The 24,725-nt window shown below is 49.8% G+C and overlaps 2 protein-coding genes across 8 annotated transcripts in view; both read left to right on the top strand.

Annotated features, from left to right (window-relative positions):
* The first annotated feature begins 1,658 nt into the window (after positions 1–1,658).
* Positions 1,659–12,542, top strand: ZSCAN26 (zinc finger and SCAN domain containing 26). The gene is made up of 4 exons (XM_045866241.3): positions 1,659–1,957; positions 4,996–5,474; positions 5,785–5,902; positions 7,785–12,542. The coding sequence occupies exons 2-4, from the start codon at positions 5,055–5,057 to the stop codon at positions 8,684–8,686; spliced, it is 1,440 nt and encodes a 479-aa protein (XP_045722197.1). The 5' UTR covers positions 1,659–1,957; positions 4,996–5,054; the 3' UTR covers positions 8,687–12,542.
* Positions 12,543–12,926: 384 nt separating this feature from the next.
* Positions 12,927–24,725, top strand: part of PGBD1 (piggyBac transposable element derived 1) — a 39,219-nt gene continuing 27,420 nt past the window's right edge. The window contains exons 1-3 of one of the 7 annotated variants that reach the window (XM_064597069.1): positions 12,927–14,614; positions 19,958–20,366; positions 21,556–21,722. In XM_064597069.1, the coding sequence (XP_064453139.1) occupies positions 19,971–20,366; positions 21,556–21,722 (563 nt within the window). In that variant the 5' untranslated portion in view covers positions 12,927–14,614; positions 19,958–19,970. Of the gene's footprint in view, positions 14,615–19,881; positions 20,367–21,555; positions 21,723–24,725 lie in introns of all 7 variants that reach the window. The other 6 variants (XM_064597065.1, XM_045866223.3, XM_064597066.1 and 3 more) reach the window with 6 other exon arrangements.

Below are 24,725 nucleotides of genomic sequence, written 5' to 3'. Positions count from 1 at the left end.
ATCTCAAATTTGAAAATTGATTTTTAAAATTAGCAACATGTAGTCTGTCCTGTAAGATAGCATCTTTATTAATTCTTATCTACCTCTACCCCTTCCAAAAGATAGACTACTTAAATTAAAAATGCAGACCTTGAATTTTTTTAAACCTCTGCTTTAACTACATTTTGATTTTCTTTTTAAAGATTTTATTTATTTGACAGAGAGACAGCAAGAGAGGGAACACAAGCAGGGGGAATGGGAGAGGGAGAAGCAGGCTCTCTGCCAAGCAGGGAGCCCGATGCTGGGGGACCCTGGGATCATGACCTGAGTAGAAGGCAGACGCTTAATGACTGAGCCACCCAGGCGCCCCTACATTTTGATTTTCATGGGTTATTCAATACAATGCCAATTTAAGCCTTGATACTATGAGTGACGTTTACGAAGCCAGCCATGGTAGAGAGTTTGAAAGGGGCAGTAAATTAAGATATATTTACTTCCTTTTTATTTTTATTTTATTTTTTTTAAAAGATTTTATTTATTTATTTGAGACAGAGAGAATGAGAGACGGAGAGCACATGAGAGGGGGGAGGGTCAGAGGGAGAAGCAGACTCCCTGCCGAGCAGAGCCCGATGCGGGACTCCATCCAGGGACTCCAGGATCATGACCTGAGCCGAAGGCGGTCGCTTAACCAACTGAGCCACCCAGGCGCCCTACTTCCTTTTTAAATTTTATGTTTATCTCTTACGTAATTTTCAAAAAATATATAAGCCCTTCTTTAGAAAGAAAGAAAATCAGACATATGAGTTTTCTGTCAAAAAAAAAAGTTAACTTCTAATTAGTAAAGTATTTGCATTGACTGCATTTGTTTGCCTAAGGAAGTTTTAAGGTGAATATATTTAATTGGTATTTCTAAAAGATACTTCCAAGCTTCTGGCACCCAAGGAGGAGATGTTAACTCTCCTTGTTGTCATGAAACACGTTTTTTTCTTTTGCTGTGATAATTTCAATGCTGAAAACACTGAATAAATTACCTGTCATAAAATAATGATTAGTATATTTGATGATATTTCAAAACTATCAACTAATTAAACAGAAGTTGTTTAGATTTTTAAAAGGATTTATTTTATTCAAAGACTAAAAAACAGTTTTTGGTAAGGTGAATAAGAAGGAATATTTCTTCTGTAGAATTATTTTTGTAAAGTGATATCTGATGGTTTTTTCCCCCTAAAACCTACATTCTCTGCAAAGTATTGCTGATTATACTTTTCTAGTAATCTACTTAATTTTTCATTACCTTAAATATTTCAATACCAATATATTTTCATTGTTCAATTTGATCTTCAATTCTTTGATACTACGAAAAAAAAGGGAAAAAACGCCGATACGGTGACATTTATTTTTGCCGTTGTGTTTGACGACTTTTTAAATTGGGGAGAAATGGAAAGGTACGTGTCTGCGTTTAATTCGTGAGCGAGCAAAGTAGAAACGCTGGCTGTTCACGGAAACCGTTAACCGAGCGGGCCTGCTCTCCCCTAATAAAATCAACCTCGGCGCGCAGACGAGGGCCGCCCGCGCTCGCCCCGGCGCGCCGCCAGGGGGCGGAGCTCCGCCCCCTGCCGCGCGCCGGAAGCCGGACACCATCGAGCCGCGGTCCTCCCGCGTGCCTAGAGCGGAGGCGACGGTGCGCTGGGCGGCGGGCGTTGGCGCTGGGCGAGGATCCCGGGCCGTGCTGGACCCGCCTGGCTGGCCCTGAGGGGCGGTGCTGGGCGCGTGGTGTGTGCGCTCCGTCTGGGAGGGCCCTGCAGACCCGGGCTGGGGAGCGGCTGGTGTCCTAGGTGCAGAGAAGCTTCTGCGACGGAGGGCCCGCAGGCCGGGTGGGGGGCCGGGGGCGTCCCGAAGCTGCGGATCTGCTGACCTGGGCCCAGCGTAGGCTGCGCTTGTTTCGTCCGCTGAGCGCGGTTTTAAGCAGGTGTTGAAGGTAAGCCTTAGAACGTAGTGCCTGAGCAGAAACCTGAAGAACATGAAAAGACCTGTGTGGCCTTTGGGCGCACGCGCTTTCAGGCAGAGGGCACAGCAGGTGCAAAGGCCTCCAGGCTTGCTTGGCATTCTCGAGGAATAGCAAGGAGACCGGGAATGTAGACGCGACCGTAACGAACGGGGGCGGGGTGTGTAGAGGACGGTATCGAGAGGCTGGGGGGCGGGAGGACGTGTTTACTGTGGAAGTAATTTGGTGTGAAGAATTTTTGGACGATTTTAAGCAGAGGGAAAACATGATCTGATTTATGTTTTAAAGCGTCTATAGCTGGGAACTCACGGTGAGATGAGACCGTAAGGCCGCGAGAATGGAGTCAGGGAAACTATTGCAAGTAATTCAGGTGGGAGATGCGGCTATCTTGGACTTGTGTTATGGTAGAAGTGGTTAGTCGTGGTCAGATTAATGATCTACCTGGAAGGCGGAGCCAGCAGTCTTTGCTGTAGGATCAGATGTGGATTGTGAGAGAGAGAAGGCAAAGTAAGTCCAAGGGTTTGGAGGAAAGGTCTGAGGTTGAGCTTTGGGATCTTGTGTAAGTTACTACACTCTCCATGTCTCAGTATCCTTCTCTGTGCAATGAAGTTGGCAACTGTGTCTTGATACAGTTGTGTGAAGATTAAACGCATTAATACTCATAAAATACATGAAACAGTTGTGTTGGCTTATTGTTTTATTACGCTGAGACATGAAGGGTATATGGGCACTAATGAGAAAAAAAATTGGTGAGTTGAAGAGTGTTCGATGTGGAAGGACCCAGGAACAGGAAAGAGTATCATAAATTTGAGGAACCGAAAGTTCATTAGCTCATAAGAAAATTTTAAGCCATATTAGATGTCTTTAACTTGATACTAAGGGTAGTGATGAGTCACTAAATGCAGTAAATGCACAGCAGAGATACAGTCCTATCTTCTCTTTAGAAATATCACTGTTTGCAGTGTGGGAAATAGATTGGTGAGTCAGAAAGATTAGTCACAGTAGTCTGGATAGGAGGAGATGGTGGCAAGGGGGATGAAGAGGAGAGAATAGATTTGAGAGCTATTTAGGCAGAATCAATAGATCTTGATTGATCTGATGCACAAGATGTGAAAGTAGGCTGGAAGGGTCCATTTATCATATTATTTATTATATATTGTGTTTGATGCATTTAGTCATGTCATAGAAATGACCACCACTAATTCAGCAGCATATGCTATGTATCTGTATTAGAGTTCTCCAGAGAAGCAGAACCGGTAGGAAATACATAGACATAGACACGTAGGGACAGATTAATTATGAGGAATTGGTTCATGAAATTACAGAGACTGGCAAGTCCCCAAGATCTGCAGGGTGAGTCAGTGAGCTGGAGACCCAGGAGAGCCGATGGTTTAGTTCCATTCTGAGTCCGAAGGCCTGAGAACTGGGAGATCTGATGGTGCAGGGACAGTAGGAAGTAAAAGGCCAGCAGTCTCGAGATCCAGGAAGAGCGGATGTTTCCATTTGAGTCCGAAGGCAGGAAAAAAGCTGATGTCCCCATGTGACGGCAGTCAAGCAGGGAGAATTCTCTTACTTGGGGGAGAGTCAGCCTTTTTGTTCTATTGAGACCTTCAACTGATTGGACGAAGCCCACCTACATTATAGAGGGCGTCTGTTTTACTCAGTCCACTGATGTAAATGTTACTTTCATCCCAAAACACACTCACAGAAACCCCCAGAATAATGTTTGACCAAATATCTAGGCACCCCATAATCAGGTGTTCACATAAAATTAACTGTTGCAATACCAAACTTTTATTTCTGGTTAATAATCATCACTTTCTTTGACTTTTTCATTTCTATTAAGAACAGTAGGATTTGGGGCACCTGGGTGGCTCAGTCGTTAAGTGTCTGCCTTCGGCTCAGGTCATGATCCCAGGCTCCTGGGATCGAGCCCCTCATCAGGCTCTCTGCTCGGCGGGAAGCCTGCTTCTCCCACTCCCACTCCCCCTGCTTGTGTTTCCTCTCTCGCTATCTCTCTCTCTGTCAAATAAATAAAATCTTTAAAAAAAAAACAGTAGGATTTGACTTTTTAAATTTTAAGTCCATTTTTCGACCTATATATATATATATATGTATCTGGTGGGAGTTACCATCCACATCCAGGACTGTATAACAGCAAACTGTATTTGGAGCCCAACCAGGTTTTATAGTGTTTTTAAACCCAAGAGCCAATTTTCACAATTAATTTAGGTGTCTGTTTAATCCAGAACAATACCTCTTTTTATTTTTGTGAAATTGACTGTTGTAGATGAGCTGCATTCAGGATTTATCTGAAAGTCTCCTCATTATTAGATTCATATGAAACATTTAGTAAAAATGCGTAAGTGATAAGGCACAAGGTCAGTTGTCTGACTGTTGGTGTTGCTGGGCTTGATCATTTAAGTTTGTGGCTTCCAGATGTCTCCATTGTTTTTTTTGTAATTAATAAGCAGTCAGCATGGTGGTTCTTGGAGACTGTGAGAGTGTCCTTTCTCCCCACTCCTTTTGCCCAGTGACTTTACCCATTTGTGGTCTTTGGTTCAATTAGTTATTTCATCAAGCTGCAAAATGGTGATCTTTTCAGATTTATTATTCCTGCTTTGTCAGCTGGCAGTCTTGTGTAGAACAAAGTTTTCTTATTTTGTATGTGTGTTCTGTTTTTAGGAATGGTTGTTTTGGAGAGAAAGAAATTGATAGTAATTATTGGAATTGTATGAACCCAGCAAAGGTGTATTGCTGTGGTTACTGTTACTACTACAGCTACTGTTTCTGTGATTCTTTTTTTTTTTTTGGGGGTAAAGATTTATTTATTTATTTGAGATTGGGGGGAAGGGGAGAGGCAGAGGGAAAGGGAGAAGCAGACTCTCCACTGAGCAGGGAGCCTGACGCGGGGCTCGATCCCAGGACCCTGGGATCATGACCTGAGCCGAAGGCAGACACTTAACCGACTGAGCCACCTGTTTCTGTGATTCTTGTTTTTACATTTTCAGGAGGAGACCGTGGAAAGAAGTTCTCCAGGGCAGAGAGCGCAAGCCGGCTGACGCTGGGGATGGCGACAGCACTGGCTAATGCCCATTCCCCAGCTCCTCTGAATCTGAAGAAGGAGGGGCTTCGGATAGTGAAGGAGGATCCCTGCTCTACTTGGGAACAGGGATTCAAGCTGCCAGGAAACAGCACCGGCCTTGGACAAGAACCGCTGTGCAAACAGTTCAGGCAGTTGCGATATGAAGAGACCACAGGACCCCGCGAGGCGCTGAGCCGGCTCCGGGAGCTCTGCCGTCAGTGGCTGCGGCCCGAGACGCACAGCAAAGAGCAGATCGTGGAGCTGCTGGTGCTGGAGCAGTTCCTGGCCATCCTGCCGGGGGACCTGCAGGCCTGGGTGCGGGAGCACCACCCGGAGAGCGGCGAGCAGGTGGTGACTGTGCTGGAGGATTTGCAGCCAGAGCTTGGAGAAGCAGGACAACATGTGGTAAGGAGCAGATTCGTTCTTTTGCAGAAAAGCAGGAGCTGAGACCTTGGGCCGGAGAGGTGGGCATGAGCTCGGTAGCAGGAGAACTGCTAAGCTTTGGTTCTGTTTCTTTCCAGTCTGGCTGCTCGAAGCTGTAGGTCAGCCTCCCCTGCTGTCTGCTGGGATGAACTGAACGTGCTGATTCCCCAACCGCTTTTCTCCACCCCCCCGACCCCTGGTTTCTCTACTCCTTCCTCACGTGGAAGTGTTTCCTGAACAGTTTCCGCCTAAGCCCACATGTCCCTAACTGTGCCTACATAACCGTCCCTAGGGCCCAGACCAGGCAAAGAAGCAGAAGATGCTCGCAGAGGAGGCGGCCCCTGTGGAAGCAGCGCGGGAGCCACAGGTCCAGGCTGAGCGTGACATCCCAAAGCCTGAAGAAGAGAAGGGTAAGAAACAGCTGCATCTTCTCACGTGGGACAGCTTTGGCGTCCCCTCCGGCGGCCCAGCTTTTGTGTTTGTTTTGAGTCGGGTTTATTGAGGTATAATCTACACACAGTAGAAATCACTCTGTAAGTGTCCGGGTCAGTGAGTTTTCACAAATGTGACAAAACTCAGTCTTCTAATCACTGCCACAATCTAGATCTGGAGGATTACTATCACCCCAAACATTTCCCCCCATCCTTTCCTTGGTGTTTCTGTTCAGCAGAAACCAAAGGCCTCTCCTGTGCCACCCTTCATCTCCTCCTCCTTCCAGCTACCATGGGGGTGAATAAACAAGGTTCACTGGTTTCTCACCCGAGGCAAAGAACCCCAGCCACGTGGGCCAGTGCTCATTTTTTCTTGTCTCCTTCAAGTTGGTGTAGTATTATTACTGTCCTTTCTTTCTAAATGTCACCTAGATTGGTTTTTCACTGTATTTTCTTTGTCACTGAAATTCCTCTTTGTTGTTTCTATCCCTTACATTTTTTTTTAAAGATTTTATTTATTTATTTGAGAGAGCGCATGCGAGAGCATGAGTAGCGTGAGGAGCAGGGGGAGAAGCAGGCTTCCCATTGAGCAGGGAGCCCGATGCGGGGCTCAATCCCAGGACCCCAGGATCATGACCTGAGCCGAAGGCAGGTGCTTCACCGACTGAGCCACCCAGGTGCCCCATCATGGGCTTATATTTTAAATATGACAAGTAAATGTAGTCACGGTAGATCCGTGACACTGTCCCTTGCCCTCCCGGTCTGTTGAAAATGCTGTTTTACACTCAAAGTTTAGGTCGTTTTCCGGTTTCAGAGCTGCCCCTGCTTTTTAGTTGTTCATGTCATTAGATCATTGCTGGAAAAGGATCTCTCTTCCTTTAAGCCCTCCCTCCCCTGTGCGTGGCTGCAGGAAGATGTGCACAAGGTGCCTCGCACCGGATTCGCTGTCTCTGGCTTCTCCTTGCGAGTCCTCCACTGTTTCCTTTGGCTCTCATGTGCTCTCCCTTTGCAGTTGATCTGCTGCCTTTATGTGGCTCACAGTCATGAACTTGCACTAGCTTGTTATTGGTGCTGCTGAGGACCTCTCTCTCCTGCTTTCTGTCTCATTCCAACTTTGCGTCCTCATTCAGGTTCCTGGCCTTGGAAGGCCCATTCTACTCACCTACCTCTGCCTGTGTGTCTGAGCTTGGGTTTTATTCATCAGACATTGCTTACGCTCTTTCACGTACCAGACATATGAGCAAATTATTACAACATCAAGATACTTGGTATCTGTTGAGCCACACAGGAAAGCAACTGCTGCTGTCCAAGGAGATCAGGACAGTTCAAGTCATTTCTGTGAACTTCATGTTACCCTTGAGGGTAAAACCCAGTAGTTTTGATCTGTTGGTGAGGACAGTGAGCCCAGAGGGTTTAGATTACACAGCCAGTCAGTGATAAAATGGGCTCTGTGTCTGCATTTCTTCATTTCCAGTACGTTCTCTTTCTTATTGGCCCCAGGGCCCTCAGTTGACCTTGCTTTTTTATACTCCAGCTGACAAACCATTTTCAAGAATGTACAGCCATGCCCTTTGAGACTGTTCGCTTGCTTGCTAACTTTGTGTGCTGTGTGTATGTCACATGATCAAGTTCAAACCATTTAAGATAAGCTGCCTCCTGCCACAGTCCCCATCCTCCCCCAAGCAGCCACTGTTAACAATTTCTTGTGTACCATTGCGTGTATATTCTGTGCAGATGCAAGCATCCACAACATTTCCACTTGGCACACATGGCTTGATTTAAATTTATTCCTCCTAATTGCAGATTCCCTTCCCTAAGCATCAAAAAACAAGTAATTGGTAGTATATATTTAATGTTTCAGGTGAGGAGACAAAGATTGAGAATGGGAAGACGGTGGTAGAGACAGATTTTTTTGGAGGAGTGGAATCATCTGGGAAAGTATCTGAACCCATAGAACCTCGTCGTGAGGACCCTAACTTGGAAGGGCAGCAGGTCAAGCCCAAGGAGAAGACTGAATATAAATGCTCAGACTGTGGGGAGGGATTCACCCAGTGCTCAGACCTGATTAGACACAAAGGGACACACACACAAGGGAAGCTCTGTGAATCTGAGGCTTGTCAGAGTCCTAGTCCTACTGCACATCAGAAAATCCGCTCTAGAGAGAAAGGTCATCAGTGTCACGAGTGTGGGAAAGCCTTTCAGAGAAGTTCACACCTTGTCAGGCACCAGAAAATCCATCTTGGAGAGAAGCCTTATCAGTGCAAAGAGTGTGGAAAGGTCTTTAGCCAGAATGCAGGCCTTTTGGAACACCTCAGAATCCATACTGGAGAGAAACCTTACCTGTGCATCCATTGTGGGAAGAACTTCAGGCGCAGCTCCCACCTCAACCGACACCAGAGAATTCACAGCCAGGAGGAGCCCTGTGAGTGCAAGGAGTGTGGGAAGACCTTCAGTCAGGCCCTTTTCCTCACCCACCACCAGAGAATCCACAGCCACTCCAGAAGCCATCGCTGTAACGAGTGCGGGAAAGCCTTCAGTTTGACCTCGGACCTTATTCGCCATCACAGGATTCATACTGGAGAAAAGCCTTTTAAGTGTGCCGTATGCCAGAAAGCCTTCCGACTGAACTCCCACCTGGCTCAGCACGTGAGAATCCACAACGAAGAAAAACCCTATGAGTGTAATGAATGTGGCGAAGCCTTCAGGCAGAGGTCGGGTCTTTTTCAGCATCAGAGATATCACCACAAACACAGTCTGGCTTGATGGGGCATCCTCTCTGCAAGGAACATGACGGACAGTATGTTGACAAGCAAACAGCACTTTAGGAAGAGTCACTCCAGCCAATTCTAGCCTCAGAGAACTCCAGGGGGCCAAGTGGGAGGCTCTTGTCCCTTCACTTGTGCTCAGCCTTGGACCAGAATGATTTGATCCTCGATGGGACTGTGGGAACAAGCAAAGCAACATTCTTCACTGCAGGACTTCTCTGAGCCTTTAACATGGTAAATGCATGATTGCACACCTCCCAAGTAGTAGAGAGCCTCATGAGTGAGGGCTTTGAAGTCAGCAGTGAGTCAGTCAAGTATCCATGGATTTATAGGCTTGAACAGAACAAGAGCAGGTCAGTATTTTTGCATCTGCTACAGCAACAGCTATAAAATAAAACTAATGATGTTTGGAAATACACCACTCTCAAAGTGCAGGTTAATGGTGGGCATTTTCCCCCACTGGTTTTACTAACCAACCCCTACTGTCATCCCCCCCACTTTCCCCACCCCCAGTCAGCAGAAGCATTTTGGAAAGCACAGAAAATTTAATTTGACCACTTCCCACCCCATTCTTGCCACAATACTTCACTGATTCAAGTTGGAAATCAAGGTTTTACTTAAAGTGTGGAAGACATTTCATAAGTCATTTGAATGAATTCAGGTAGCAGCTGTTTTACTTGATAACTCTGGTGCCAGGATAGTTGGCTCCTGCATAGACACTGTTTAGTAAGTGGGGAAAGAAATTAGACTTTTTCCATTTAATACTGATAATGCAATTTTATTTTATTTTTTTATAGATTTTATTTATTTGAGAGAGAGAGCATGAGCAGGGGGGAGGGTGGAGGGAGAGAAGCACACTCTCTGCTGAGCATGGAGCCTGACACAGGGCTCGATCCCAGGACCCTGAGATCATGACCTGAACCAGAATCAAGAGTCAGATGCTTAACCAACTGAGCCACCTAGATGCCCCTGATAATGTAATTTTAAAATGTTGCTTGTTCTGGAGTTCTTTGGAAGTCAATAAAGTCAGCTGGGAGGAGATCATGATTTTATACTGTGAATACCAAAATGTCGTGGTAATGATGAAGAGTGTTGTGCTTAGGGGAGTCCACTCCTGATTGTTAGTAGCTGAATAGGGTATTGTGTCTGGAAAAAGTGTCTCAGTCTGCCACGAGAATGAACCCTCGTGTATTGTTGAGGGTTTGGTGCATCTGCATATAGTTTAGAAACAAACGAGGAGTGACTTCACAAAAGCTTGTTTTTCTCTCAGGTAGAAAAATCTGGAGACATGCAGTCCAGGACTGATAAAGTGGTTCCATGACACCACTAGGGACCCTGCTTCTGCTTTTCTGCTCCAACATCCTAGTGCACACTATCAGTCCTGAGGTTGTCACATGATGCTTGGTAGCTGCTGAAGCTCCAGCCATCACATGCAAAGTGCAGACAGAGGCAGAAGGAGAAAGATGCCTCCCAGCTCAGCCAACCCTCTGTGAGCAGCCTCCCAGAAGTCACTTCCACACATACGCTACAGGCCAAAACTTGGGAAAGGGAGTCTGGAGAGCGTGTCTTGTTGTGGTTTGCAGAGTGCCCAGCCAAAACAGCTTCTGTCACTAGGAAGAAAGGGGAGCATGAAGGCTGGAACAGGCACTTTGCAGTCTTTGACCCACTTCCCACCTGCTGCGTGCGGTGGGACCAGGTGCCACCATTAATACCATTTCCTGGAGGAGGACCAAGTCTGTGGGAGAAGCAGTGCGACCTTTTGTGGCACTAAAGAATTTCACGGGAACAGTCATGTTCCATTCCTTAGGAAGTCGTAAAGCTATCTGTCTTTCAATCTGCCGATGAATAAAATTAAGTTGATATCAGGGATTTTCTCCCAAGTGTTTTGATGGCTGTGCTGAGGTCAGTACCTAAGCATTCAGCTCTGTGTCATAGTTTAAATCTATTTGATTCTGTTCTGTTTTAGAAGGAAAGAACAGAGAATGTCTGTTTCCTTCTCTGTTAAGAAGGAAGAAATGGGCACCTGGGTGGCTCAGTCGTTAAGCGTCTGCCTTTGGCTCAGGTCATGATCCCAGAGTCCTGGGATCGAGCCCCTCATCCGGCTCCCTGCTCAGCGAGAAGCCTGCTTCTCCCTCTCCCACTCCCCCTGCTTGTGTTCCTGCTCTCACTATCTCTCTCTCTGTCAAATAAATAAAATAAATAAATAAATAAATGTGTAGACTTGGGGCGCCTGGGTGGCTCAGTCGTTAAGCGTCAAGATCGTAATAAAGTCAGGTCCTAGGGGCGCCTGGGTGGCTCAGTCGTTAAGCGTCTGCCTTTGGCTCTGGTCATGATCTCAGGGTCCTGGGATCGAGCCCCACATCGGGCTCCCTGCTCAGCGGGAAACCTGCTTCTCCCTCTCCCACTCCCCCTGCTTGTGTTCCCTCTCTCGCTGTGTCTCTCTCTGTCAAATAAATAAAATCTTAAAAAAAAAAAAAAAATTTCTCATGAAAAAGCAATGACGACAAGAGTCAAAGTATGAAGAGTGATATACCCTTAAATATCTGGAAAATTTAGCTTTCTTTGTGGTGCTTCTGTAGTACACGCATTATAAGTTTTCTAAATTCCTTGGTACCTTAACCAACCTAATCCCTCACACAGTCCCAAAGGAAATGGTGTTCTCATCAGTACCCTGGGGGCATACCCATAACCACTTGGACATAAATGTTGGATACAGGCATATTTTATTTATTTTTTAAATTTTTTTTGAAAGAGAGCATGGGGGTGGGGAGGGTAAGTGGGAGTGGGGGCAAGAGAATCTCAAGCAGGCTCCACGCCCAGGACCCCAGATAATGACCTGAGCCGAAATCAAGAGCCAGGTGCCCCTGGATACAGGTATATTTTAATAACGTGCTTTTCTTTTCTATTCTTGAAGATTATAGAAACATTGAACAAAGGGCAAAATGTTATAACAGATCTTGTTGAAGGTTTTGCTTGCAATGCAACACATGATAGATGCTCTAGAAGGAAAGCTGAAACTCTATTCAGAGGGCAGCAACCCAGAAAGGATGAGCTGTATTGCAAAGTGTCTTCTACTGATCAGCTTTTCTGTTGGGATAGTATCCTATAATGTTCAAAAAAGAGTGGTACTTGTGTGTCTTCATTTCCTGTTCACTCTCCTGTTTAAAAAACTGATAAAGTTATTAATAAGTGTGCCATTATAAATGTAGTATGGAAAAACAGGAAAGGGAAAAATAAAGCCCCTAATTTTCACCTGTCAAAAAGAATCACTGTTTAATGTGCATATATACACACACATACTCGAATTGTGATTAGTCATTACTAATAATTTCTGCTTAATTTTCAATATAATTGTCCATGTTTATCTTCATAAATTCTTAATAAATTAACTCTTGTTTATTATGATAGAAATTTATATATTTTGTAAAAACCTTGAAAAATGTAAAGAAAGCAAATCATCCTGCTTCATGGGTCAGGTATAATCCCTTAATAAAGTATTTTGAGATACTGATCTTTTTTTATGCATAGAAACACTTTACTTTTCTACTGGATTTCATATCATGAACAGTTTTGATTTGTAAAAGAAAAGGACAGTCCATTTGCCTATCTGCCCAGTCCATCCTAGACCAGTTCTGCCATGATCCTGGGTGGACAGCTTGCCATGTGACCCTTCTCTGACCCCTGAGGTTTGGATCGGGTGGGGGACCCCTAAGCCAGGCTTGGTCATTTGGATACCCCCAGAAGTTCGATATTGGGTCACAGATTCTGGTTCATCTCTGTTAGACATTTGAACAAGAAACTAATCTAGAGCTGGAACCATTTTTGTGGTCACATAAAAACCAAATAGAAACAAACCAGCCTAGTGAAAAGTAAAAGAATGAAAGCAAGTCTTGAAGCTGGGACCCTATGAAGGCTCAGTGCAACTCAGGATAAACGACTCCGGCCCTCAGCTCCTGAGGTCCACCACACTCCCAGCTGGTCCTGGGAGTCCAAGGAACACCCTGTTTCCTTCTGTTAAAGGTTTCTTTTAAGTCATTTTGATTGGGTTTCTGAACCTTGCTAACAAACCCAAAAATCCCTGATTAAGACACCCAGATAACTAAAAGTCTTCATGGAAGATCATTTATTTTTATTAAAAAAAAATTTTTTTTAAAGATTTTATTTGAGAGGGTGAGCAAGAGTACAAGCAGGAGGAGGGGCGGGGGAGAGGGAAAAGCAGACTCCCTGCTAAGCAGGGAGCTGATGCAGGACTGGAACCCAGGACCCTGATATGACCTGAGCTGAAGACAGCTGCTTAACCAACTGAGCCACCCAAGCATCCGGAGAGAATTTTAATATAGGTTGCACAATATTCTATGGTGTATGTTCCCATTGTTAGTCGTTTAGTTTATAGTTTGTCACCACAAACATTTCAGTAAACATCCTTGGACATAATAGCCTTGCTCACTGTAGAATTCTTTTCCTTCATTCAATTCCTGAAACTAGGATGAATGAGACAAAGGGTAGGCACATTTTCTAAGGCTTTTGATTCATTTGCCAGATTGCCCTCCAGAAGGGTTATACTAATCTGTGCCTTCTGTTAGCAGTCTGTGAAAATGCCCGTTTTTCCATACCCACATCAAACCTGGGAATTACTCTTTTGCACATTTGACAATCTGGTGCGTACGAAATGAGTCTTTTTTTAAGGGGTTTTAGAAGAATACTTTTGCTGCCAAAGTTGAACATCTACTTGCATGTGAATTGGTCATTTATAATTCTGGTCTTGTGAACAGCTATGTTCACATTTTTCTGGATTTTTCTATTAGATTCTTTTAAATAGCAGTGCCCTTTAAAATTAATAGGGGGGGCTGTATATATTAAATTTTAGATGCACATGCTCTTTGACAGATCAATTCCAATATGTAGTATTTAAGCTGGAATTATAAAAATATGTGAAGATAACTGTTCTCTGCAGCATTATTTACTGTGGGCAAATAGACACACATATATACACATGTCCTATGAAACAATAGGGATAGTTAGGTAAATTGGTGGGCGTCCATACAACGGAAACCATGAGGCTGTTAAAAAATAAGCGGATACGGAAAGATCTCCAAACTGTGTTAACAGAAGAGGCTGAGGTGTAAATTCATGTTGTGAGCCCATGAGGTTAAAAATATATAGCTACATACTCACTGAAATGTTTATTGCTACTATGTGGCTGGTAGTGTCCTGGGAAAACCCACACAAAATACTAACAACGGTTAACTTTGGGGATGGGGTACTTTTCATAGTTTCTAAGCAACTTGATTTTTATTGGGCATACATGATCTACATATTTAAATTTTAAGAACTTGTGCCGCTCGCTAGATTGTAATTGTTCATCTGACCAGCGACCTGAGGATACTAAAAAGGGCGTCTCGGCTTTGCCATCTTGTTTTTGTTTTTTTTAAGATTTCTTATTTATTTCACAGAGCAAGGCACAGCGAGAGGGCGCCCGATGCGGGGCTCGATCCCAGGACCCGGGATCCTGACCTGAGCCGCCCACGGGGCCCTGCCATCTTGTTTCTAACCGAAACCGTTCACAGAGGCGAAGGGCCTGCTCGGGTCTTCGGGACGCGCCTGCGCGGGACGGCGGCAGGGGTCCTCCCGGCGCACTAGAGAGAAGGGCGGCCTCGATCCTAGAGAGGCCGGGCCGCGTTCCTAGAAAAGCCGCTACTCGGCTGCCCGCGCAGCCGAAGACGCTTTGGAGATGCGGGCTCGCCGCCGCCCGGGACCTGTGGCGAGGCCGCCGCGTCTTCGCTGAACACGTTTCTTGAGCTTTTGGTCCGCTGACCAGCCGTCGGACGCGCGCATATTGCGCGCCCGCTTAGTGCCTCCGGAGTGCTCCGAGCGCCGCGGGTGCCCCTCCGTGCCTTCTCCGACCGCCGCGCTGCGCGGACACCAGGTGGGAGCCGGGCTCGCTGGGGCCGTGTGGACGGGGCCTCCGACCTCGAGGGGCGGGAGCCGGGCTCGCTGGGGCCGTGTGGACGGGGCTTCTGTCTTCGCGGGGCGGGAGCCGGGCTCGCTGGCGCCGTGTGGACGGGGCTTCTGACCTCGGGGGGCGGGAGCCGGGCTCGGTGGGGCCGTGTGGACGGGGCTTCTGACCTCGGGGGGCGGGAGCCGGGCTCGCTGGGGCCGTGTGGACGGGGCTTCTGTCTTCGCGGGGCGGGAGCCGGGCTCGCTGGGGCCGTGTGGACGGGGCCTCCGACCTCGAGGGGCGGGAGCCGGGCTCGCTGGGGCCGTGTGGACGGGGCTTCTGACCTCGGGGGGCGGGAGCCGGGCTTGGTGGGGCCGTGTGGACGGGGCCTCTGACCTCGGGGGGCGGGAGCCGGGCTCGCTGGGGCCGTGTGGACGGGGCCTCTGACCTCGGGGGCCGGGAGCCGGGCTCGCTGGGGCCGTGTGGACGGGGCCTCTGACCTCGGGGGGCGGGAGCCGGGCTCGCTGGGGCCGTGTGGACGGGGCTTCTGACCTCGGGGGGCGGGAGCCGGGCTCGCAGGGGCCGTGTGGACGGGGCTTCTGTCTTCGGGGGGCGGGAGCCGGGCTCGCTGGGGCCGTGTGGACGGGGCTTCTGTCTTCGCGGGGCGGGAGCCGGGCTCGCTGGCGCCGTGTGGACGGGGCTTCTGACCTCGGGGGGCGGGAGCCGGACTCGCTGGGGCCGTGTGGACGGGGCTTCCGACCTCGGGGGCCGGGAGCCGGGCTCGCTGGGGCTGTGTAGACGGGGCCTCCGACCTCGGGGGGCGGGAGCCGGGCTCGCTGGGGCCGTGTGGACGGGGCTTCTGTCTTCGGGGGGCGGGAGCCGGGCTCGCTGGGGCTGTGTGGACGGGGCTTCTGTCTTCGCGAGGCGGAGCCGGGCTCGCTGGGGCCGTGTGGACGGGGCTTCTGTCTTCGCGGGGCGGAGCCGGGCTCGCTGGGGCTGTGTAGACGGGGCCTCTGACCTCGGGGGGCGGGAGCCGGGCTCGCTGGGGCCGTGTGGACGGGGCCTCTGACCTCGGGGGGCGGGAGCCGGGCTCGCTGGGGCCGTGTGCACGGGGATTCTGTCTTCGCGGGGCGGGAGACGGGCTCGCTGGGGCCGTGTGGACGGGGCTTCTGTCTTCGCGGGGCGGAGCCGGGCTCGCTGGGGCCGTGTGGACGGGGCCTCCGACCTCGGGGGGCGGGAGCCGGGCTCGCTGGGGCCGTGTGGACGGGGCCTCTGACCTCGGGGGGCGGGAGCCGGGCTCGCTGGGGCCGTGTGGACGGGGCTTCTGTCTTCGCGGGGCGGGAGCCGGGCTCGCTGGGGCCGTGTGGACGGGGCTTCAGTCTTCGCGGGGCGGGAGCCGGGCTCGCTGGGGCCGTGTGGACGGGGCCTCCGACCTTGGGGGGCGGGAGCCGGGCTCGCTGGGGCCGTGGACGGGGCTTCTGTCTTCGCGGGGCGGAGCCGGGCTCGCTGGGGCCGTGTGGACGGGGCTTCCGTCTTCGCGGGGCGGAGCCGGGCTCGCTGGGGCTGTGTGGACGGGGCTTCTGACCTCGGGGGGCGGGAGCCGGGCTCGCTGGGGCCGTGTGGACGGGGCTTCTGTCTTCGCGGGGCGGAGCCGGGCTCGCTGGGGCCGTGTGGACGGGGCTTCTGACCTCGGGGGGCGGGAGCCGGGCTCGCTGGGGCTGTGTGGACGGGGCCTCCGACCTCGGGGGCCGGGAGCCGGGCTCGCTGGGGCCGTGTGGACGGGGCCTCTGACCTCGGGGGGCGGGAGCCGGGCTCGCTGGGGCCGTGTGGACGGGGCTTCTGTCTTCGCGGGGCGGGAGCCGGGCTCGCTGGCGCCGTGTGGACGGGGCTTCTGACCTCGGGGGGCGGGAGCCGGGCTCGCTGGGGCCGTGTGGACGGGGCTTCCGACCTCGGGGGCCGGGAGCCGGGCTCGCTGGGGCCGTGTGGACGGGGCTTCCGTCTTCGCGGGGCGGAGCCGGGCTCGCTGGGGCTGTGTAGACGGGGCCTCCGACCTCGGGGGGCGGGAGCCGGGCTCGCTGGGGTTGTGTGGACGGGGCTTTTGTCTTCGCAGCGCGGAGCCGGGCTCGCTGGGGCCGTGTGGACGGGGCCTCCGACCTCGGGGGCCGGGAGCCGGGCTCGCTGGGGCCGTGTGGACGGGGCCTCCGACCTCGGGGGCCGGGAGCCGGGCTCGCTGGGGCTGTGTGGACGGGGCTTCTGTCTTCGCGGGGCGGGAGCCGGGCTCGCTGGGGCTGTGTGGACGGGGCTTCTGTCTTCGCGAGGCGGAGCCGGGCTCGCTGCGGCCGTGTGGACGGGGCTTCTGTCTTCGCGGGGCGGAGCCGGGCTCGCTGGGGCCGTGTAGACGGGGCCTCTGACCTCGGGGGGCGGGAGCCGGGCTTGCTGGGGCCGTGTGGACGGGGCCTCTGACCTCGGGGGGCGGGAGCCGGGCTCGCTGGGGCCGTGTGGACGGGGCTTCTGTCTTCGCGGGGCGGGAGACGGGCTCGCTGGGGCCGTGTGGACGGGGCTTCTGTCTTCGCGGGGCGGAGCCGGGCTCGCTGGGGCCGTGTGGACGGGGCCTCCGACCTCGGGGGGCGGGAGCCGGGCTCGCTGGGGCCGTGTGGTCGGGGCTTCTGTCTTCGCTGGGCGGGAGCCGGGCTCGCTGGGGCCGTGTGGACGGGGCTTCTGTCTTCGCGGGGCGGGAGCCGGGCTCGCTGGGGCCGTGTGGACGGGGCCTCCGACCTTGGGGGGCGGGAGCCGGGCTCGCTGGGGCCGTGTGGACGGGGCTTCCGTCTTCGCGGGGCGGAGCCGGGCTCGCTGGGGCTGTGTGGACGGGGCTTCTGACCTCGGGGGGCGGGAGCCGGGCTCGCTGGGGCCATGTGGACGGGGCTTCTGTCTTCGCGGGGCGGAGCCGGGCTCGCTGGGGCCGTGTGGACGGGGCTTCTGTCTTCGCGAGGCGGAGCCGGGCTCGCTGGGGCCGTGTGGACGGGGCCTCCGACCTCGGGGGGCGGGAGCCGGGCTCGCTGGGGCCGTGTGGACGGGGCTTCTGTCTTCGCGGGGCGGGAGCCGGGCTCGCTGGGGCCGTGTGGACGGGGTCTCCGACCTCGGGGGGCGGGAGCCGGGCTCGCTGGGGCCATGTGGACGGGGCTTCTGTCTTCGCGGGGCGGAGCCGGGCTCGCTGGGGCCGTGTGGACGGGGCTTCTGACCTCGGGGGGCGGGAGCCGGGCTCGCTGGGGCTGTGTGGACGGGGCCTCCGACCTCGGGGGCCGGGAGCCGGGCTCGCTGGGGCCGTGTGGACGGGGCCTCCGACCTCGGGGGCCGGGAGCCGGGCTCGCTGGGGCTGTGTGGACCGGACCTCTGACCTGGGCGGTGGGGTTGGGGGGTGGTTGGAGCCGGAGAGGGACTGGATGGGCGCGGTGGGTCAGGCTGGTTCTCACGGGAATGGCCTGGAGAACAGACGGGTTTCCTCCCTCTGGACATGAGGTGTAGGGTGGCGTTTGCGCTGGGACTTGGGAAATGTGCCCTCCTAGGAGGGCAGTCCTGGCCATGAAGGACAAGGTGGGTGGGAAAGAGCCAAGCAGGTCAGCATGGCAGTGATGTGAGGAGTTTGCAAAGGGGGTAGGGACTGTGCCTTTTATTATGGGGTTAGCGTTGTGCCTAGAAAATAATGACGTGCTCGGTAGTTTATCGAATGACAGACAAACCCGTAAAAACCCAGAGAAAGTTTGAATCCAGTCCAAGGAGCAGTTGAAACCCTCTTTTTGGTGAGGGAGATGTGTTGAACGTGGTCTGAATGGTGCTTTCGGAAATATTAATGCAGTGATGATAGAGTGGCCTGTGGGGCAGGGATACCACATAGAACATTATTGTAGTTGTGAATGTCCATGGGAATAGGGAATAAAAGGGAGGGAATAGCTGCAAGAGGTGTTTTGGAGGAAGGATTGACTGGACTCCGAATGACTGTGTAGAGAGGCTGGTTTTTGTTTTGTGTTTTAAAGATTATTTATTTATTTGACAGAGAGGGAACACAAGCAGGGGGAGAGGGAGAGGGAGAAGCAGGCTTCCCGCAGAGCAGGGAGCTGGATGTGGGGCTCGATCCCAGGACCCTGAGATCATGACCTGAGCAGAAGGCAGATAGATGCTTAACACCCGAGCACCCAGGCAGCTGAGAAGCAGGTTTTAAGCCTGAATGCATGGGGGATGGTGGTGATGCCAAGGGAAATGGGGAGAACAGTGAGTACAGCTTTGAGAGGACTCTGATTTCAGCTTGGGATGTGTTGAAATTACGACCCAGGAGAAGCTGGAAGGGATCCTACTGGCATTTCAAGATGTGAGTCAGGAATGTAAAGGCGAGTTGGAGTCAGCCAGAGATTTGCGTATTCTTGGAATAGAGGTATACTGAAATTGGGATTAATGAGATCACAAAAGGAGAGAGTAAGAGAGAGAGAGAAAGAACTTGAAGTATGTTTTTCAATTTTCTATTCTTATATTAAAATAAGTTGAAACCCCAAACTTAGTGCCTTAAAATATCCTCAGCTTATTATTTTTCATGATTCTGTGGGTTGACTGGGCATTTCTACTGGTGGAGTTACTGTGGTTGCGATCAGCTGGGAGTTAGGCGCTGCTGGACTTCAGTTGGGGCCCCTGGGTTCCAACCCACAAGACCCAGCATGGCCAGCTTGGGCGTTCTCACAGCACAGCAGGCTCACGGCAGCGTGCCAAGGACTGCTACGCACTTCCTCTTGCAAAGCCATTTCTGCCATGTTCTCTTGGCCAAAGCAAGTCCTAGGTCAGCACAGATTCAAGGAAAGGAGAAATAGACTCCACCTCCTGATGAAAGGAGTGACAAAATCTCATCTTAAGAAATTTTAGGGGACAGGAGACTTTGGAAACAGTCTACCTCCCCTGCATTTGAGGTGGAATATTCTATGGGAAGTACACAGATGAGAGTATGTTTGGCTCTGCCATGGATAAAATGCTCTTCTCTCCAGCTGAAGTAGAGGCTGCTCAAGCATCCTTATTAACCCTGCTTGCCTCACATTCTTAACTTTCCATCCCTTACCTCCTGGCTCAACCCCCTTTGGATTCAAGATAGATTTCTAATTAATCTCACTGGTAACATTGGCAAGCAGGCTCAGTTTCTGAGCATAACTTACAGTGGGGACAAAAATAAAAGTATGTTTCATGGAATTTTGAAGCTCTTGTAACTTAACATGTTACAGATCCATTCTCATGCCTCGGATGTGGAAAACCATTTTTGAAGTGTAGACCTGGGCTAAATGAATCTTTTCCTTTAAGCCTTTAAGCCAGCATGGATGAAGCTTTGCCAGGCTGCACACCTGAAAATGGAGACAGCCTTGTCAAAGTGAAGGAGGAGGACCCCACCTGGGAGCATACGTGGGGCTTATGGGAGAGCAGCCGCCAGGCTCAGGAGCTTTGCCGCCTGCGATTCCGGCAGTTCTGCTACCAGGAGGTAACTGGGCCCCGAGAGGCTCTGGCCCAGCTCCAGGAGCTCTGCTGTCAGTGGCTGCAGCCTGAGACGCACAGCAAGGAGCAGATCGTGGAGCTGCTGGTGCTGGAGCAGTTCCTGACCATCCTGCCTGAGGAGCTGCAGGCCCGGGTGCGGGAGCGGCCCCCGGAGAGCGGGGAGCAGGCGGTGGCTGTGCTGGAGGATCTACAGAAAGACACAGGAGACCCAGGACAGCAGGTTGGGGAACATTTGTTAATTTTTAACTTTCTATTTTTAAATAATTTATAACTGACAGAAGTATCTGGGAAAGTAGCACAGAGAAGTCCTGTATCCTCTTCACCCAGATTCACCAGTTGTTAACGCTGTACTCTGATGTGCGCCCTCTTGTGCGAGCACTATCCCTCATCCTCTCCGCATGTGCATAGGTCTGTGTATCACACACACACACACACTCATGCTTTGTGTTTTCTTCAACCATTGAGAATTACCTGGGGACACCATACTTCTTTATGTAGGAACACTTCAGGGTTCAAGATGTATTTCTGAAGAACAAGGGCATTCTTTTGTATAACCAGAATACAAAGATCAAGTTTTAGGAAATTAAAATGGTTATGTACTGTTATCTACACAGTAGTCCTTGTTCACATTTTGCCATATCATCCCAGTAGTGGTTTTTTTTTTTTTTTTTTGGCAATTTTATCCTGATCCAGGATATAGTCCAGCATCACACGCTGCATTTAGTTGCCTTTACTTTAGTCTCCTTGAATCTGGAACAGCTGCTTGAATCTGGAATAGTCTTTCTTTGTCTGTCATGATATTGATATTTTTGAAGAGTACTAACCAGTTACTTTATAGAATGCTCATAAATTTGGGTTTGTCTTCTATTTTCTCATGATAGACTGCAGCTTGTGCATTTAGGCTAGAATCCCACAGAAGCTATGTGTTCTCCTTAGTGCATCACATCACGAGGCACACGGTGATGGGTTGTCCCATTACTGATGAGGTTAAGGTGGGGTCTTTCGGATTTCTGTATTATAAAGTTACCATTTTCCTGCTTGTAATTAATAAGTAATCCTTAGGAGAGGTTTTGAGATCACGTATATACCCTGTTCCTCGTTAAAGTTCCATCCAGTAGTGTAAGCATCCATCTGGGTTTGTTCTGTTTTCTTTCTGGGCAGAGATTCTGTGTCTGCCTTGTCTCTTGTTTGCCATGATAACCCCAGCGTGTAGAACAAAGTCTGAGTCTCAGTACATGTGCAGTCCTTGTTTACCACATGGATGAATGTCTCTGTGTTGCTCATTTGTCTTACTCGTTGCTTCTTTAAAAGACAACATGGGGCCATCTGGTGTTCTGGGAGATGTCCCTAACTGCTGTTCAGTCTGGTTCCACCAGGATGCCTTTTCAAAGTGAATCTTTTGTCCTCAGGCTTCTGTCTATACTCAGGGACAGGACATGTACCCACTGGTGACAGAATATCAAGGAGCCTCTTTGGAGTGTCAGAGCCTCCAGCTCCTGCCCAGGGTAACCACCTTGAAGTGTGAACCTCCAGAGCTCTGCCAAGGGAACCCCCAGGAAGTGAGTGGTGAGTGCCGGTGGGTGTTCAGCGTGGACGTTGGCAGCAGATACTGACAGTTGCTTTTGTATCTGTGTCCTCCACTTTTTATATTTTGTTTTTTCTTTGTCTCACCCTGTGTCTAAGCAAGCTTCTAAGGACATTTGGAATTATAAAATGTCGGAATCCTAAGATCTTCTTGTCCAATACCCTTCCCAGTAGTTGGGAAACCAAAACTCAAGTTGTTTAATGACTTGTGCAGGGCCGACAGCGGCAGAGCAACATCTGGAATTCAAGTCACCTGACCTCCTGACCAGAGGTGTCTCTGCTACATACCTCTGCTCTACACCTCTAATTCGATACTTGTGGGTGTTTTAGATATTTACGTGGCAGCTTTCCATAAACTTACCTTTTTCCCGTAGTAACATTTTCTTCAGTATCTTCCCTGCCTCTAATCTTGCGTCATTTTAAATGCAGCTTTGGGCTTAAGCAGGTTCTCTGTGTTTTCCATTTGGAATGCAGTCTCCTGTGTGCAGGGCTCCCCCACTTTCCATCTTCAGGCTTCACCTCCAGGTAAACCACCCCAGCTGTTGGTTATTGTTTAGCTCTGTGCAGGCCTCTGGCAATAGGGTAAGCCATGCAGAGAATACAAAGTTTACAGTCTGCAGATGGATTGAGAACAGAAAAAGTACACAGAAAGTTCAAAGAGGAGACCTTCGAACTCCACAGTGCAGTGTTTTTTAACCTCTGGTGAGGGGTGCTACTAGTTTTTCCCCAGAAGTTGTTGAAAACTTGACTCTCCTCCCTGGAAATTGCAGGTACATGCAAAATTATGCATACGATCTCAGAGGGTATATGATTTACCCCAGTCATGGTTACCAATCACCACGTTGGTAATCTGTGAATGCTTATATTTTGACAGTAAGTGTAGAATAAATGGTTCATGTAATAAAATCATCAGAGAGAGATGAAATGTATAGGGCTCATATTACTTATGGTGTTTACCATATCATGTAGCATAAATAGGCCTTGATATTTCCCTACTTACAAGGCTGATGGTTCTCTCATATTTCTTCAGCTATGAAAAACGAGCATTACATAAAGCCCCAGAATGGTTTGTTGATGTGAAGAAGTTGAGAGATGGTAGAGAGCCCCATAGTGGGTAGACACTCCTACTTACCTAGAAGACAATGAACATTCATCTGCTGAAAGCGATTTCATTTTGCCTGGAGATGGGAGAGGGGTAATGAATGGAGGTGGGCAGTTGTCAGAATGGTGATGATAATTGACCAAAAGATAGCAGTGGTCGTAGGATATGAGATTGTTTCATGTAAGTAAATGCTTAAAAGTTGCCTGAGATGGCTTATGGAACCAGACCCTGGGGCACTCTGGGCAGAGTGGTGGCCTCCGATGGTTTCCTGTATCCCCACAGGGAGGCACCAGCGCTGTGGTGTGTGTGACTGGGATGGCAATGCTCTCTGGGCCCTCAGGAAGCATGCCTTGGCATTTTCAAGTGCTTTTTAAAATATATATATCCTTTTAGCTCCTCCTGAATATTCTAGAGATTCTAGCTAAAGGCCTGCCTACCAGCTATAATCCCAGCACATTTCTCCAGGTTACCTGAGACCACATGAACTGAAGACCAATTTCCCAGGCTATTGGCATCCCCTCTTCCTGTGCTGGTATTTTCAAGGGATAGTAAGTCAACCAGCATGGCAAAAGGGTAGGTAGGGTTTCTTTAACGAGAATGTGGGGAAGAATGGGGAGATCACGTGGAAATATCTTGCAGGGTTGTTAAAGTTTGGCCTCTCATTAAAAAGTTGGGTGCTGGGGCATCTGGGTGGCTCAGTCAGTTGAGTTTCTGCCTTTGGCTCAGGTCATGATCTCAGGGTCGTGGAATCGAGCCCCACACCAGGCTCCCTGCTCAGCGGGTAGTCTGCTTCTCTCTCTCCCTCTGCCCCTCCCCCTGCTCATGCTTTCTCAAATAAATCTTAAAAAAATAAAATAAAATTCTCTCTTTATGATGACTTATTGCCATTTTATTTACTATGTGTCTTGGTGTGGACCTCCTTAGGTTGATCTTTTGCCTCCTGTATAAGATTTTATTTGAGAGAGCAAGAGGGAGGGAGTACGAGCTGGGGGAAGGGGCTAGGGGAGAGGGAGAAGCAGACTCCCTGCTGAGCAAGAAGCCCAGTGCAGGGCTCCATTCCAGGACCCTTGGGGTCATGACCTGAGCCAAAGGCAGAGGCTTAACCAACTGAGCCACCCAGGTGCCCCAAGAGGCTGTTTTTGATTTGTCTCCTTTTTCCTTTGTTTTTTAAATTCCACATATGAGTGAAATGATATGGTACTTGTCTTTCTCTGAATTATTTCACTTAGCATTATACTAATCTAGAGATCCTTCCATGTTGTTGCAGATGGCAAGATTTCATTCTTTTTTATGGCTGAGTAATATTCCATTGTAGAAACATACCACATTTTTTTTATCCATTCATCTGTGGATGGACACTTTGACTGCTTCCATAACTTGGTTACTATAAATAATGCTGCTTAAATGTAATGGTGCCTATATCCTTTTGAATTAGTGTTTTCATATTCTTTGGGTAAATATGCAGTAGTGTGATTCCTGGATTATAGAGTAGGTCTGTTTTTAATTTTTTGAGGAACCTCCATACTGTTTCCATAGTGGCTGCACCAGTTTGCATTCCCACCAACAGTGCAGAAAGGTTACTTTTTTTTCCTATCCTCACCAGCACTTGTTTCTTGAGTTTTGGATTTTAGCCATTCAGACAGGTGTGAGGTAGTATCTCATAGTTTTGATTTGCATTTACCTGATGATGAGTGATGTTGAGCATTTTTTCATGTATCTGTTTGCCATCTGTATGTCGTCTTTGGAGAAATGTCAGTTTGTGTCTTCTGCCCATTTTTTAATTGGATTATTTTGTTGGTGTTGAGTTGTGTAAGTTTTTTATATATTTTGGATATGTCATTTGCAAATACCTTCTATTCAGTAGTTTTTCTTTTAGTTTTGTTGATTGTATCC

This window comes from Mirounga angustirostris, unplaced genomic scaffold, assembly GCF_029215605.1.
Source record: "Mirounga angustirostris isolate CCGP_5_RB_7025 unplaced genomic scaffold, mMirAng1.0.hap1 SCAF_8, whole genome shotgun sequence".
Lineage (NCBI taxonomy): Eukaryota > Metazoa > Chordata > Mammalia > Carnivora > Phocidae > Mirounga > Mirounga angustirostris.
The sequence above is the reverse complement of the archived record's forward strand: the minus strand, read 5'-3'. Positions and strand labels throughout refer to the sequence as shown.

Excerpts from the sequence above, each read along its gene's own strand:
- ZSCAN26 (XM_045866241.3), top strand. The coding sequence starts at position 5,055 with ATGGCGACAGCACTGGCTAATGCCCATTCCCCAGCTCCTCTGAATCTG. Across the intron at positions 5,475-5,784 it reads GAGAAGCAGGACAACATGTG|GGCCCAGACCAGGCAAAGAA; the intron begins GTAAGGAGCAGA and ends AACCGTCCCTAG. Across the intron at positions 5,903-7,784 it reads AAAGCCTGAAGAAGAGAAGG|GTGAGGAGACAAAGATTGAG; the intron begins GTAAGAAACAGC and ends TTAATGTTTCAG.